The sequence below is a fragment of the Oryza sativa genome, chromosome 8 (assembly GCF_034140825.1).
Source record: "Oryza sativa Japonica Group chromosome 8, ASM3414082v1".
Lineage (NCBI taxonomy): Eukaryota > Viridiplantae > Streptophyta > Magnoliopsida > Poales > Poaceae > Oryza > Oryza sativa.
In genome coordinates, this window is record NC_089042.1 from 2145573 (window position 1) to 2161215 (window position 15643).

Here is a 15643-nt window from a genome sequence, read left to right on the forward strand (position 1 = left end):
ACCCCCACCCACCACCCACGAATTCTTGCACTACACATCAGATGATGATTATATGTATTACGTACACAAATTCAATTAGATAACTAATTTCAGACTCTGTCAATTTGATAGTTTCAATCAGGTGATCATTAAATTAATTCAGACTCGGTCGAGCAGCAGCAGTCGATCACGACTTTTCTCACGTGCACCTATCATTAATTAATTATACATTTTCCTATATATACGCGCGTGTCAGTGTGAGCGGATCGAGTCATACACATTTGACCAACCAAAGCCTTAGACTGACCTCACTTAACGCGCTTAGCTTACACCTAATTAACTAACAAGCACCTATATATACACCTCCTATCATACCTCCTCCCCAAATCAACCAAGTTCCATTTCATTTCTTGCATCTCCAATTATACTCTTGCTTCCAATTTCAACCTCTCTTCCCAACCATGGCAGCCAGAGCTCTCCTCGTTGTGGCCATGGCGGCCGCGGTGCTCGGGACAGCGATGGGCGTCACCACCTACACGGTGGGAGCTCCGGCCGGTTCATGGGACACACGAACCAACTACGCGCAGTGGGTCTCTGCTATCACCTTCCGTGTCGGTGACCAGCTTGTCTTCAAGTACTCCCCAGCGGCGCACGATGTGGTGGAGGTGAACAAGGCCGACTACGACTCCTGCTCTAGCTCCAGCCCCATCTCCACCTTCAACTCTGGCGATGACACCATCCCTCTCGCTGCTATCGGCACCCGCTATTTCATCTGCGGCTTCCCTGGCCATTGCACCGCAGGGATGAAGGTCGCCGTCAAGGTGGAGGCCGCCACCGGCAGCAACCCTACCCCGTCACCATTGGCCCCTCTTCCACGCACTCCTACAGTAATGGCACCAAATGCGATGCCCCCTACGAACGGTGGCCGGCCCACCCCTCCGTCAAGCTCAGCAAGCAAGCCTGTTGGTGTTGCATCTCTGGTTGGTCTGAGTTTGAGTGCAATCGTTGCTGGTCTCATGGTCTTTTAAATTAGAGGGAAAAAATATTTTTTTTCTCTCTTCAAAGTTGATCTATTGATCGTGTTCATATGTATTGATTGTTTGTGATGAGTTCGGCTCATATTGTTACTCATTTTTTTTGCTACATGTAATTTAGCTCATTACGATTTGATTCCAATATTATATAAATGTTCTTTTGACCCATTGCTAGTGTTTGACCTCAATTTTGTATCTCCACCTAAAATGGAGAATTCCATCTCCTAAGCATGTGGCTCATGTGAACATAAATATGTATATCCCTATTTTAGTTAGAAACAAATCAATAGCAATTAAACAACACAAAACAACATATAAAGCATAGACCATATCTAAAGCTCAACAATATTCTTTTTTAAAATAATGGATAAACATTGGAAATCTGCCTTTTGCTTCAATAGAAATAGACAACAAAAGATGAGCAGATAATAAAAATGAGACACCAAACTCAAAAAAGATATGAACAACTTACTCAAGTAGCAATCCTACTAGTAAATCTCGATCGAAAGTTGATGAAAATGTGCATAGTAGTTTCTGGCATGTAAAAGAGAGATGTATAGGTTTTTGTCCATGACAGACATTTGTAGTCGTGTCAAAAACCGAAACCTATATGTTACCTAAAAAGTATCTGTAAATAAAATTTAGATGAAGTTTTGTCAAAAACCATATCATTTTTACTTAGTCATAGAGTCCAACATAAAGCAAATACTCGCTTTTTTTTCAACCAATACCAAACAGCCAGCTTCCACCTATATGATGAGAGAAACTAGTTGGTGGTTTCAAGCCAAAGGATACATATATTACACTCCAAAGAAATTTAGCATAAAGCTCTACCTTCTAGAACATGTAACTGAATACTAACATGTACTCCCTACGTATTTTAATGTATGACGCCGTTGACTTTTTAACCAACGTTTGACCATTCGTTTTATTCAAATTTTTTGTGCAAATATGAAAATATTTATGTCATGCTTAAAGAACATTTGATGATGAATTAAGTCACAATAAAATAAATGATAATTACATAAATTTTTTGAATAAGACGAATAGTCAAACGTTGAATAAAAAGTCAACGGCGTCATACATATATTTCAATAAAGTATCTTGATAATTTAAACTTATGTATTTGAATTGGTAGTTTTTTGTTCACAACTTCGCGTAAGTACTATCCTAGAGCTGTATCACATATATATAACCATGCTTGAAATTGTTTTCTTTTTATTAGTATTATTATTTTGAGGGTCGGCAAGCAAAATAGTTAGTTTGATTTATGTGAAACATATGTGGAGTGTGAATGAATCAATGACACTTTTTTTATAATGGCATGGAAAAGTACTACTGGTACCTATAGTTCCAAAGGTACCGGTTCTATATTTTTGACCTACGGAGGTGGGCAGTTAATAGGTGTCGGTTTTAAATAATCCGGTAACTATAAGCCGATCCCTATTAGGGGTTTTGTAGTAGTGATCTAGGCTCCCAGCCTCCCATCATATCAAGTCATCATGTCCCCGTTCTGATAGCCGGACCTTATAATTCCTTTAGGGAAGAGGTCGATGGGGAATGGGGGAAGGGTTCAAGCAGAGAAAAAGATCCAATTAATGATGTTTCACTATCGGCTAAAATTAAGACATTATAATACAAAAATAATTTTATCCTTTTAAATTTGATATTGTTATCTATTGCCTTCGTCCCATAAAAAATAAAATTAAAAAAAATACAAGATGTGGCATATCCTTGTACTGAAAAGTATTTAAGTAGAAAGATAAATCAATCTCAACTGTTGGATCTGTTGGATCGTTTATATTGGTGTTTATATTGGTAGTACATACATCCGGTTATATATATATTCGCGGGTACAATTTCAATAGAATTTTCATAGGATTAGAAATTAATTTGTTGTTGGTATGCGCTTATTAGTGTATATATTAGGCCTCATTTGGTAGAGCTACAAACTCTAACTCCCAATTATAAACTTCAACTCTAGTGGGAGCTAGCTCATATAGAAGTTGAGGTGGGTAAAAAGTGTTTGGCTAGATTTACCAGCTCCATGTCACCACGTGCCTTGTAGCCATTTCGTTGAACACATAGAGGGCGTCGCCGTCGCCGCACATGTGTTTCCCTGCCATTGCTGCCGTCGCCGCACATGCGTTTCCCTGCTGTTGCCGCCGCCGTTTGGCTCGTGCCTGTCGACGCCACCGCTCGCCGACGCCACACGCCGCCTACCGACGCCGTCATCCTGCTGTCCTAGCCACCGCCGCCGACGCGACCAGCCCACCACCACTACATGTCGTCGCCGACGCAAACGTCGCTTCTCCGCCCGCGCTGCGCCACAAACTCGCCACCTCAGCCGCCGCCTGTCGACGCCGCTGCCCACGCGCAGCCCGCCGTCGTCGAGAGGAGGATGGCCGTCAGGAGGATGGGGAGGAAGATGAGGAGAGAGAACGGGAAGAGAGGGGATATGAATAGGTAGTTCAATGGCATATCACGTAATTACATGAAAATTTAAAGGGTAGTGGGTCTTTTGGAATGAAGTGAAGCTGTGGGGCAGAAAAACCCAGCTCCACCCCCGTAGTACAAATTTGTGGAGCAGCTCTGCTAGCTCCGCTCTAAAAAAAATGGAGAATCTATACCATTTGGTACAGCTCCAGCTCTAGGTAAGTTGGAGTTGAGAAACGCTTAGGGGTATTCCAGCTAGCTCCACAAGATGGTAGGCTAGATGATCTTGTTTGAAGCCTCACCCCTTATTGATATTAAGTCATTCCCTAATATTCGTGTCTTTTCTAGGTAAGTTGGAGTTAGTAGCTAGAGCTGTGTCAAACGGGTGTTTGTGTGTGGTGTATGCGTGAGCACTTGGTCCATTTAACAATAAAAAAATCAATCAGGTGTTTCAGACTTAGTCGAGCAGACTTAGTTAGATTGTTATTACTAATTATTATACACGTTCACACACACACGTCTTTGAGCGATGGAGTCAAACGCATTTGACCCACCAACCCCTATAATCCTGGACTGACATCACCTCCACTGTCTCTGCAATGCAATGCAAACAATCACCTATAAATATACTCAAAACCATCATCGATTCTTGCAAATCATCACCCTTCCATCGATCGATCTGATCCACCTAGTTGCAAGCTCGATCGATCTCTCATCTGCTCTGCTAATTGATCCTAAGGCGATCATGGCAGCTGCCAACAGATCGGCTCTCCTCGTCGTGGCCATGGCGGCGGCGGTGCTCACGACGACGGCGACGGGCGCCACCACCTACACGGTAGGAGCACCGGCCGGGTCGTGGGACACGCGCACCAACTACGCGCAGTGGGTGTCCGCCGTCACCTTCCGTGTCGGCGACCAGCTTGTGTTCAAGTACTCGCCGGCGGCGCACGACGTCGTGGAGGTGACCAAGGCTGGCTACGACTCCTGCTCGAGCTCCGGCCCCGTCGCCACCTTCAACTCCGGCGATGACACCGTGCCATTGACAGCTACCGGCACCCGATACTTCATGTGCGGCTTCCCTGGCCATTGCGCCGCCGGGATGAAGATCGCAGTCAAGGTCGAGGCCGCCACTGCCACCGGCGGTAGTGGCACTGCACTGTCGCCAATGGCGCCTCGTCCGCGCACGCCTACAGCAATGGCACCGAACGCGATGCCACCTATGGCTGGTGGTCGGCCTGTGTCTCCATCGAGCTCGGCGAGCAAGTCCACTGGTGTTGCATCTCTGGTTGGGCTTAGTTTGGGCGCCATAGTTGCTGGCCTCATGTCCTTCTAAATTAGAGGAAGAATATTTTTTGTTCTCTCTTCATTGGCGATCGATTGATCATGTTCATATGTATTGATTTGTTTGTGATTAGTCCAGCTCATATTGTTACTTATGTAATTTTTGGTTACATGTTATTGAGCTTGCTTATATTTTGATTCTTTATTGCTATATATATATGTTTTTGACCATCATCACTATTGTTTGACTTCAATTTTGTCTTTTCACCTAAAATGTACACCTTAATTAGTCAGTTGCAATTAAACAAAAGGGGGAGAATTCCATTTCAAAAGCCTCTGGCTCATATGAACATAAATATAAATACCTATAGCCATATTTTACCGAAACGGGGGATATGCTAGCTAAACCTTCAAATATCCGTACCTATAAATCCGATGCCCTGGTGCTAACCAATAATAAATTCTCTGTTTAGAAAATAGGATTAATTAAGCAAAGAGTATGTTTTACATTATACTGTGTATAGGCCAAGGCTATAGCCACTTTTCACTTAATGCAACATATTTTACAATTTATTGTAAAATTATCCTTATTCACGCTGTGGATGATGATCCCCTATCCACATCAGAAGAACTATCAACTACCCATAGATCTAATGTGCTCCTCTAAATTAAAAAAAAAGAACATTAAATGACTAATAACAGCTGTAGTTATATGGTACAATATAAACATGTGGATGATCGAGGAAGCTAACATTGTAACTATATATTGTGTGTTTAAACTTACGAAATCATTGCATGCATCCTGATGAATTACTCTGATTTCTTTACGAAGTATAAAAACATAATTTCAACACCTCAAACGTGTGTTCGCATCGCCGTCATGAGCAACGGATATTTTAGGTGGCTATAATTACCATCGAACGATCATCAAAGGGAAGAAAAACAAGTTTGTTCAAGCTAGATCACTGAAGGAGAGGATGTAAAACGTACAAAAACAGAATGAGAATGTCATGGAACATATTAGAACGCGTTGGAGTCAATCCAAAATTAGGGCCTCGTACAGTCGGGCACCCCACACTTGTCCACGTAGCATATTGTGTACTCCCTCCGTACTCGTAAAGAAATTCGTTTTGGACAGCGACACGGTCTTCAAAACACAACTTTGACATCTTATTTCTATAAAAATATTTATTCAAAAGTGATACATGTATATTTTTATGAAAGTATTTTTCAAAACAAATCTATTCATATAATTTTTACATTTTCAAACTCAACAACTTGAGCATTATTTATGATTTATATTTCCAATGTTTGACTTAAACATTATCCTAAACGAATTCCTTTACAAGTATGGAGGGAGTATCATTTATACTCCTTTAAAAGCCTTTAGTAGTGGTGGCAGCGAATCTACCACCCTATTAGTGCTTTTGAATTATTTTTTTTACAAATTGCCCCCATAATATTTTAAATATTATAGAATAGTACAATATTATGATATGACATATTATGAATTTTTTTTCTTCTGCCTATAGCAAAGCTTGTAGATGTGTGTTAGTGGATACATTCGTGGATATTTATATGTGGTGTGTGTAACTACGCCGATGTTATGCAGCTACATTATCTCGAGGGGGAAAAAACCTCCTAACTATTGGTAGATAATCAAATTAAGACCCCATCTTGTTCTTATAAAAAGACAAAAAAAAACCATCCAGAAAGAGAAAATTCTCATCTAGAAGCCAGTCAGTCTACATCCATGCAGCTTTGATCATTTCAATCAGGTGATTCAGACCAAAGTCGAGCAGCCAACTCGACGACTATTCTAACACACCTACCCATCAATTAATTAATTAATTAACTACACTTTCACACGAGTCTAGTCAAACACATATTGACCAACCAACCCCTGCATTGACCTCACCTCACCTCACTCATCCCTGCCAATCCACGCGCTTAATTAGCTTAATGCATTAAAGCAAGTTTAATAGTATAGCTAATTAATAACTCTAAATTATATCAATCTAATAATTAATTTATACAATAATTAACTATAAATATATAATACATCATTAATAATTGGTCCACCTGTTATACACATATAACATTTTAAAGTCTGTACTACAGCTAGTTATAAATCTGTATAGTCTTCTCTTTTCTTTCGTCTCTCATCTCTTCTATATGTGATTATAGCTGATTTATAATCTGTATTATATATGTTCTTAGCTTAAGCTAATTAATCACCCATCACCTATATATACACATACTTCCCATCGTCTCCTTGCCATCTCATTTCTTGCATCATCTCCTCCCAATTCCAAGCTCCATCGATCTCCTCGATCGTCGATCGTCGCGGCCATGGCAGCATCAGCCAGAGCTCTCCTCGTCGTGGCCGTGGCGGCGGCGGCGGCGGTGCTCGCGACGACGGCGATGGGCGCCACCACCTACACGGTGGGAGCACCGGCCGGGTCGTGGGACACGCGCACCAACTACGCGCAGTGGGCGTCCGCCGCCACCTTCCGCGCCGGTGACCGGCTCGTGTTCAGGTACTCGCCGGCGGCGCACGACGTCGTGGAGGTGACCAAGGCCGGCTACGACGCCTGCTCGGCGGCGAGCCCCATCGCCACCTTCAACTCCGGCGATGACACCGTCCCGCTCGCCGCCGTTGGCACGCGGTACTTCATCTGCGGCTTCCCTGGACATTGCGCCGCCGGGATGAAGCTCGCCGTCAAGGTCGAGGCCGCCGCCGCCGCCCCTGGCGGTAGTAGCACCACGCCGTCGCCGTCGCCGTCGCCGGCGGCGTTGCCGCCGGTGAACGGTGGCCGGCCGGTGACGCCATCGAGCTCGGCGAGCAAGTCGGGTGGTGTTGTTGAGTCTCTTGTTGGTCTGGGCGTTGGCGCCATGGCCGCTGGTCTCATGGTCTTTTATTAGAGTGACAAGAATGCATGATGAGTTCTTGATTTGTTCTCTCTTTTTTTTGTTCTTTTTGGAGATACCAGATTCATCATACTTTATATTCTTTTTTTCCTGAGATGAATTCTGCTCGAATTGTTGTACTTAATTATGCAATTCTTTGTTGAATGTAATTTGATTCAGTATATATATTGTTGGATTCTATTATGTGATCCTTTTCACTTGAATCCACATCAATTGTTTAATTTATGAGATAGTAGTGGAAGTCAAGGTAATTTAATTATTCAGAATCACTTGAGTAATTTCAGAGATGTCACCTACAACTATCACTATACAGAGCCAATCACACCAGCAACGAGAAACACCCAGGGTTCTTCCGGCTAACTCTACAAAGTGGTGGGCTAGCCGGTTTGGGTTTGAAGCCTCATCCCTTATATTTATTTGATATTAGTTCATTCCCTAGTATTTATATTTTCAATCACACCAGCAACACGGTAATTATGAAATTGCCATGGATATTCATGAGAATTCTTGAATTGATCATCCCTAACATGTGGGATATCACAAGTTGAAAGGATGACTGACTGAATATATACCAGAAAATCAAAGCCGCCAATTTTTTTCTGTTGAAAATAATGTGATATCTCTTGGCTGCGTCCCGACCCATTTCCGGAGTACATGATATACTTTGCAGAAAGGTGCATCACATAATTGGATAATTCTCTGCTTGGGCCTCTGTATGATGCAGATGATGACGATGATGAGCTGCCTGTCTCGTCTTCGCGGAAGAAGCATATCTCCGTTGCTATATGCCAGTGTGTTTAGTTCACGCTAAAATTAGAAGTTTGGTTGAAATTGGAACGATGTGACGGAAAAGTTAAAAATTTGTGTGTGTAGAAAAGTTTTGATGTGATGAAAAAGTTGGAAGTTTGAAAAAAAAGTTTAGAACTATACTCGCCATAAGGAGTATGGACGGAGGACATAAAATTGGCTGCATATGCTCAGTGCTGTTCCTGAGCACAAACTGTAGATGAACTGCTTTCCGATTGCATTTTGCTCTGGAGCTCCAACTTTGCCCATCGGCCGGTGAACTTGCCCATGACCCAATCACCATCTGAATTTGGTATGCTTCCAATCAGTAACAATTTGTCAAGGAGGAGCTTCTTCAGCTCATGAGAGATGTCAATATACGTCGTATTGCTGGATTTCATGCCCATTGCTGGATTGGAAATTTTCAATTAGGTCCCTGAGTGGTGAAAGGAAATTGGGATTATACTAATTGTGAAAACTGAAAAGTGGTTTTATCCAAATGCCAAATGAGAATCGATAAAATTTCATTCTAAATACGTGGCTATGTGCTAAAATATTATTTGGCACCAAATAACCCTTGGGCTTCTCCTTCCCCATCTTCTCTCCTCTCCTAGCTCCGGCTGCCCCTGTACGAATACCCCCTAGCTTCCTAAGTTGCTCGGCCATGAAGGTAGCATCCTCGCCCTAGGTCATGGTAAGGGCAAGTGGTATGATAGATATGACTATCACATCTAAACTTATCTATCTCATCAATTAATTTTTAGAGGGTAGCTCATACACCATATTGTCTCTAATATGCTAGCTCCAATGTGTAACGCTCCGCTTTTCGTGAGACGTTAAAAACTAATTCAGCAAAATCCTAATTTCAAAAATTCCGTTCTTTGTGTGAAGATCTCAATTCAATCTCCATCTTTGTTCCCCCTCGTTGCCATCAAAATCGCCCACCTCAAAATTCCAATTCCGATTCAAGTCTCCGAAATTCAATCGCCTCCTTGAATCCTCGCCAAATACCTGTTCTCGATTCCCATTTGAGTTCCTTCCTTGACTCCACCTTGTGTCCCTAAGACCAAGCATCAAATTCGAAATCCAAATCCAAAACCTCAATTCGAATCCACTCCAAATCAGTCTTCTCTGTAAAAGTCTATTTTGCCTCCTCCGTGTTTTGGATGGGCCGGATCCACTCCCCAGCCCATCTCTCCCCTTTGCCATCTCCCTCACATGCGCTGCACGAGCCGTCGCCGAGAGAAGGATCTCCCTCTCTCTCGTTTTCTCTCTCTCGCGCTGACGCCGCTTCCCTCCGTCGCCGCCCAAAACCTCCACCGCCTTCGCTCGTTCCCGCGCGCTCGCGCGTGGCCGACCGCCCGGTTGCCGCCGCGTCAAGCCCTGGCGTCGCCTGCGTCGTGCGCTGCCGCTCTGCCGCTCCACGCCGCTAGCTTCCAAAGCCGAGAGAGGCAGCCCCTCTCTCACTCCCTCTCCCTCCTTAAACTTTTCCCAAAACAGCAAGGAGCAGAGCTCCCTTTCTCCTCCTCCTTTTTCGTTTTGCCCAACCACCATCAGCGTCACCGCCTGCCACCACCTTGACCACGCCCGACCGCCAGCTCCTCTCCTTGACCGTCCTAAGGTCGGTTCTCCCAAACCGACATCGCCACCTATAAAAACCCGAGCCCCTCCCATCTCCCTCACTCGTTTCTCTCGTCGCCAATCGCGCCTTGTTGCCCCTGCCCTGCAGTCGCCCACGCCGTCCGTCGCTGAAGCACCAGGGAGACCGGTGCGTGCGAAGGACGCGAGAAGAGGACTCCGGGCACCGTCATCTTCCCCTTCCCTGGCCCGAGGCCGGAGAGCTCGCTCCCGCGCCGTCGGCTGCTCGTCACAACGCCCGTCTCGGCTCGGTAGTGCCTCCTCCCGTTCCCCTTCCTCGCTCTCCCTCGCCCCCTCTAGTCTGCGTGATAGCTCGGTGGCACTCCCGAACGCGCATGGACGCCGCCCCGAGCCCCGCCGCCGCCCGGCATGGCCTCGCCGCCATTGCCGTCTGCTCCCGGAGGCCGCCGCTCGTCGCCGGCCCTCCTTGGTACTCCTTCGTCCCATCCGGCGCTGGAAACGGATTCCTTGAACCCCGGATATGCTCCCCCTCCTTTTAATCGAACCCCCGTTGCTCCGGTGAAGTTTCCTCCTTTTCTCGCCGCCGGCGTGCGTCGCCGCGATTCGTTGTCGCCGGCCTCCCTCCGGCGAATCCGATCCGGTGGCTCACTTCCTCTCGTCCGTCCCATCGTTCCGGTGTACTCCCTCTCTCTCGAATCGTCGCGACGAGCTCCGGTGAACTTGGCCGCCGTCCGCCGTCCATCTCGGCCTCCCCTTTTTCCTCCTCCCGCCGGCCCACGTGACTGCCACGTAGGCGCCACGTCGGCGCCACCTCATCTTTGACCGGGCCAAGCCTATCAGCCGCCCCCTCCCTCCATCTTCCCCCCCGTGCGCGCAGTCCACGGCAAGCCGTGCGGCTGCACGTGGGCCCGTCACCATCCGTCCACCCGGCGCGCCGCGCCCGAACCACGCACACCCGAAACCCTAGCGCCCGCCCCCGCGTGCGCCGCTTCCACCGTGCACCGCCTCACCGACAAGCGGGCCCGCTCGGGACCCCGCGAGGTGAGCCCGGTCTACCCGGCTCCCCTTCCCCTCTCTCTCCCCGCGCCCCTCTCTTGGGCCGCCTCCCTGTAGCCCGTGCCGGCCCAATAAGCTCGGCCGAGCCACGCAAATCCTCTCGGGCCGCGCCAAGCCGCTCAGGAAAGTCTGATTCCTATCCCTCCTTCCTTTTCTTATCCAAAGGGATTAATAAATCCTTTTTCCTTTTTCATAAATCAATTCCTTATTCCAAAAATTCCATGAATCATTTCCTTTGGTCCCGCATGTCAGCGACCATCAATAATATTCTTGAGAATATTATTCCATAAACCATTTCTCGTGTTCTAGAAAAATCCAATAAATCATTTCCTTGTCCAGAAATTCCAGTTAAGCTTCCAAATTCATATTTCTCGATCCATTCGTCCGATTGACTTTGTTCCACTTCTAGTATTTCCGTAAAATTGAGATCTATTTAATGGCACTATTATTTAGTCTAAATAGGATCTTTCTTTTGGTCTTTTGTTTAGGTTTTTGATTGTTTGCGTATAGTTGCGGTTACCGGATTTTCGTCGATCGCAGGTTTTCTCGAAGATTCGTGAAGCTCCGTGAAGACCTTGAGCTAGGAAAGTCACCTTTGATCATCTTGCACCTATAATTTAAATCTAAGTATTTCTTTTCCGCAAATATTGCATGAATAGGTTTAACACAAGTATTTCGGCCGCGGCTTGCGAGATAGCCTGCCGGCCCCAATCCTAATTGCTGCAATTACCCTCCTTGAATTATTGAACACTTAGACCTCCTTTGTCGACTGTTGTGCTTCGATGCATGGGCCTTCGGGCTCGAGCATCGGAACACTTCCCTTCAAATTTAAAATATCCAACGATGGGTAAAACTTGGGGTTTTACAAAAGAATTGGAAAACCCGACACCTGGGTCGGTGCTTGCAAACTAAATGAATTTCCAAAACCGCGGACCGGAGGACGTTCCAGGAGTACGGTTTCCCGCTCTTGCACTTAAGGACCGTTTCCTTGGAATTTCATCCAAACATAAGATAAGTACAACCACATGGGTGGAATAGGACACCCCTAGCTGAGTAATTAGCTAATCGGGGGAGCCATGATGCCAAGAGACATGTGGATTCAACGGGGTGGTGCCGGGGAGAACCCCCGGGCTTCCTGGCACAGTATGGTCTGGGACCTAACCTATTGTCGGTCTGGGACCCCTCTCGTTGGCATATGGTGAACCTGTGTCGGCTTTTGAAATGCCTTGTCGTGAAAGCCCCAAGTCACCAAACGTGTCTGATCCACACGGGCTAGGTGACCAAGGCTAGTAATATCATGTGGGTAAAGTGTACCCCCTCTGCAGAGGTTATTAAACTGTTCGAACAGCCGTGCCCACAGTCATGGGCGAATGTGAGGTGATTCCTAGCGTAGTTTTGTTTGACTACTGCTTTGTGAAATTGCTGTTGTGGAATGGGATCGATGTTTGGAAAATCTATGGCTGATGGGATCAGCTAGGCCCGGGTGGCCGTTTGAAAGCTATTGGCCGGATGCCAACCTTGACCAATTCAAAGACCGATACATTGCACATACTCCGACCGGACGAGACGCACTGTCTCATCCGTATCGTTTGAGAAGCACTCACTTAGTTGTTTCAAAAAGGAGTTTAAATAAAATCAATTGCAAAAATAACAGCCTTTCCTTTGAAGCCTGCATTAAACACTTAATTCCCATGGCTTGCTGAGTACGAAAGTACTCACCCTTGCTCTATATAAATATATATATATATATAGTTCCTCTGTCTCGAAGAGAAGATGAAGTGAAGCGAAGATTAGGGTTTTGTCCTGGTTCCCAGCCGTTGCCTGTGGTGTTGGGTGTTAGTTCGTTGGTTCCGCTGCTGCTACTGCTGTTGGTGTTTCCCCGTCCGCGTCGTCGGTTGTATTCTCAGGCTGTCCTGAGCTGCAACCTAAGTTAAGGTAAATAAGTCCTCTAATTTTTTTAAGGATTTGCAATGATTCATATTTATCACCGTGGGTACCAGCACTATGTCCTGGGACTGGTACTGAGAACGCGGTTTCGTAGGAAGCGGTTCGCGCCGTTATTCCTACGACACGTTCCTGTCAGGTGCCGTTGTACGGCGATGCCAGATTGGGGTGTGACACAATGCAACATAACTATTTATTTTATCCACTCTTATCCAATCAACCTCATTCTTTCTTTTTTTTCTTAAAGTTTGTGAAGAGGTTGCCCTTGCATGAGAGGTGGCTCATGCTCTATCTTCTTTCTTTTCTCCTCCACCTCATTATTTAAGCTTAAGTGGCATCTTAGGAGTTTGTACTCAGATGCTTATAGTACTTGCCCTAAGCAAATTAGTTGTTCCTCCTCATCATTAAAAGACACACCCTAAACTGACACAAAACCACTAACGCACACTCGAAAATAGCCTCACGAAATCCGTGATCTCAAAAAGATACACAGTCCTACACAAGTTCAAACATAGCCTCACTAAACCTGAAGCAACTCACTAGTCTCACTAAAATCCTAATATAAACGTATCCACGTGTACGTAATATTTGTGAGAACTAAAATTTAATCCATGATACCACCATCATATCGCTGGTACTTTATCATCACATTACTAGTGCTTCTTTATATTTGGGATAAGTTTGATTCTCTACCTTTTGTTTTCTGTTTATATTTCAATTTATTGGTAGTAACAAACCTTGAAACCTTGAGCATAAAACCAAAACCTTACGGATTTAATTATTTGGTAAGTGTTGGCTTCAACCTAAAGACTTGGGAATACTCCAATCGGTTTTAGATTACTTTGTTAACTTTTGACCTAATTATTCATTTTATTTAAAAAAATTATACAAATACGAAAACGTAAGTCATGCTTAAAGTATTAAAGAAGTATTTTTAATGATAAACTAAAGCACAACAAAATAAATAAAAATTGTGTATTTTTTAAAAAATAAAAAGAAAGGTAAAAGACTTTTTAAAAGTAAACAACGTCCCCTATTAAATATCGAATGTAGCGATGTTAAATTTTACCAATTACAGTATTACTTAGTAGGGCAAGTTTTGCTTAAAATTAACGAAACAGTCGCAAGTCCTGTATGGAAAGACCGCGACATTAGCGGGAGCTAGGCCTAGCGACAATTTTTTCAAAGTTAACTAAGCAAATTAAAATTTTGGAAGTTTCTAGCAGCAGAATTAGCTTGTCAAAGAAAGCAAGATTAAATTAAGTTCATATACGAGACAAGTTCCAAAATCTTTTGAGACACTCAACACACGAGTGACCGGGTCCTCTGAAAATAATCTGACAATGATAATTTTCACCTGCTCGATGCGACTAAGTACTAGTGCTCCCTTATTTTTATCATGAGAAAGCTAATTGAGATCGCTAGCTAACTAATGACCATGTGGTACACGCATGCTGACTAATTAAGACCGACAGAATCCAGCAACGTTCAGCGACCATAATCTGCAATCAAATCAACGCTATATATGCACCGAGACACATATGAATCATCACACGTCTTAACAATTCCCATCAGCTCTCGATTAGATTGATCATTGATCGATCAGTGCCATTAATTGAGTAGTTCGAATATATTCGACATCCATTTAATTAGCTGCAAATAGTGAGCTTGGAAAGAATGGCATTGCTCGCCGTCGTTGTGGTGGCGGCGGCGGCGTTCTCGACGGCGTCCGGCGCCAGCTACGGCGTCGGCAAGCCCAACGGCGGGTGGGATCTTCAGACCAACTACACCTCTTGGGCTTCCTCCATCACCTTCCGCCTCGACGACAAGCTTGGTAACTAATTAATAATCACCTTGCATTTTATCATATATCCTCCTAAATGATATTAAACTATTTATATTTAGTAGATTTTACAACTTACAAAAACTATATAGGTTATACTGCTAGAATTTGCTACAAAAATACGTATTCTTAAGACCGTGTCGATATCCAAAACAACAAAATTGAATTTTTTTTTTTTTACATTACAGTGTTCAAGTACTCAGCGGCGGCGCACGACGTGGTGGAGGTGACCAAGGACGGCTACCTCTCATGCTCGGCGTCGAGCCCCATCGCCGTCCACCGCACCGGCGAGGACGCCGTCGAGCTCGGCCGCCTCGGGAGGCGCTACTTCATCTGCGGCGTGCCGGGGCACTGCGACGCCGGCATGAAGCTGGAGGTCAGGACACTCTGCTCAATCCCGTCGCCGCCGCCGCCGGGCAGCGACGGCGACGGCAACGGCACGCCGGGCGGCATCTGCATCGACGGCTCGTCGCCGCCGACGATCATCTCCACCCCCGGCGTCGTCTCCTACGGTTCAGCTCCGGGATCTTCAGGCAGTGCCACCACTGCACTTGCCATCATGGCAGCTGCTACAGTGATGCTGCTATCTCTCATCATAGTTTAATTGATAAAATAAATCATGGTTTCTTTAGCACAAAGTGTTGTACATGTCCTCATTTCTTTTAACAAGATTTGTATCGATTGGTTAAATTACATAAAACAGCATACAAGACAAACAGAATTTGGGTGATAAGAAATGGTGTATATGATGCTA

The 15643-nt window shown here is 45.1% G+C and overlaps 4 protein-coding genes across 4 annotated transcripts; all 4 read left to right on the top strand.

Annotated features, from left to right (window-relative positions):
- The first annotated feature begins 345 nt into the window (after positions 1-345).
- LOC9266899 (mavicyanin) lies at positions 346-1181 on the top strand. Its single transcript, XM_015793435.3, has one exon. The coding sequence runs from the start codon at positions 441-443 to the stop codon at positions 1005-1007; it is 567 nt and encodes a 188-aa protein (XP_015648921.1). The 5' UTR covers positions 346-440; the 3' UTR covers positions 1008-1181.
- Positions 1182-4080: 2899 nt separating this feature from the next.
- Positions 4081-4964, top strand: LOC107277442 (mavicyanin). The gene has a single exon (XM_015794325.3). The coding sequence runs from the start codon at positions 4195-4197 to the stop codon at positions 4780-4782; it is 588 nt and encodes a 195-aa protein (XP_015649811.1). The 5' UTR covers positions 4081-4194; the 3' UTR covers positions 4783-4964.
- A 2017-nt stretch (positions 4965-6981) lies between these two features.
- On the top strand, positions 6982-7839 carry LOC4344625 (mavicyanin). Its single transcript, XM_015794328.3, has one exon. It carries the CDS (start codon positions 7083-7085, stop codon positions 7653-7655), a length of 573 nt encoding a protein of 190 aa, XP_015649814.1. The 5' UTR covers positions 6982-7082; the 3' UTR covers positions 7656-7839.
- A 6768-nt stretch (positions 7840-14607) lies between these two features.
- Positions 14608-15643, top strand: LOC4344626 (basic blue protein). Its single transcript, XM_015794326.3, has 2 exons — positions 14608-14880; positions 15078-15643. Exons 1-2 carry the CDS (start codon positions 14724-14726, stop codon positions 15491-15493), a joined length of 573 nt encoding a protein of 190 aa, XP_015649812.1. The 5' UTR covers positions 14608-14723; the 3' UTR covers positions 15494-15643.

Bases quoted from the DNA above. Each gene is read 5' to 3' on its own strand.
- LOC9266899 (XM_015793435.3), top strand. From the start codon at position 441: ATGGCAGCCAGAGCTCTCCTCGTTGTGGCCATGGCGGCCGCGGTGCTC.
- LOC107277442 (XM_015794325.3), top strand. From the start codon at position 4,195: ATGGCAGCTGCCAACAGATCGGCTCTCCTCGTCGTGGCCATGGCGGCG.
- LOC4344625 (XM_015794328.3), top strand. From the start codon at position 7,083: ATGGCAGCATCAGCCAGAGCTCTCCTCGTCGTGGCCGTGGCGGCGGCG.
- LOC4344626 (XM_015794326.3), top strand. From the start codon at position 14,724: ATGGCATTGCTCGCCGTCGTTGTGGTGGCGGCGGCGGCGTTCTCGACG. The intron at 14,881-15,077 runs GTAACTAATTAA...TTTACATTACAG, and splicing joins CCGCCTCGACGACAAGCTTG to TGTTCAAGTACTCAGCGGCG.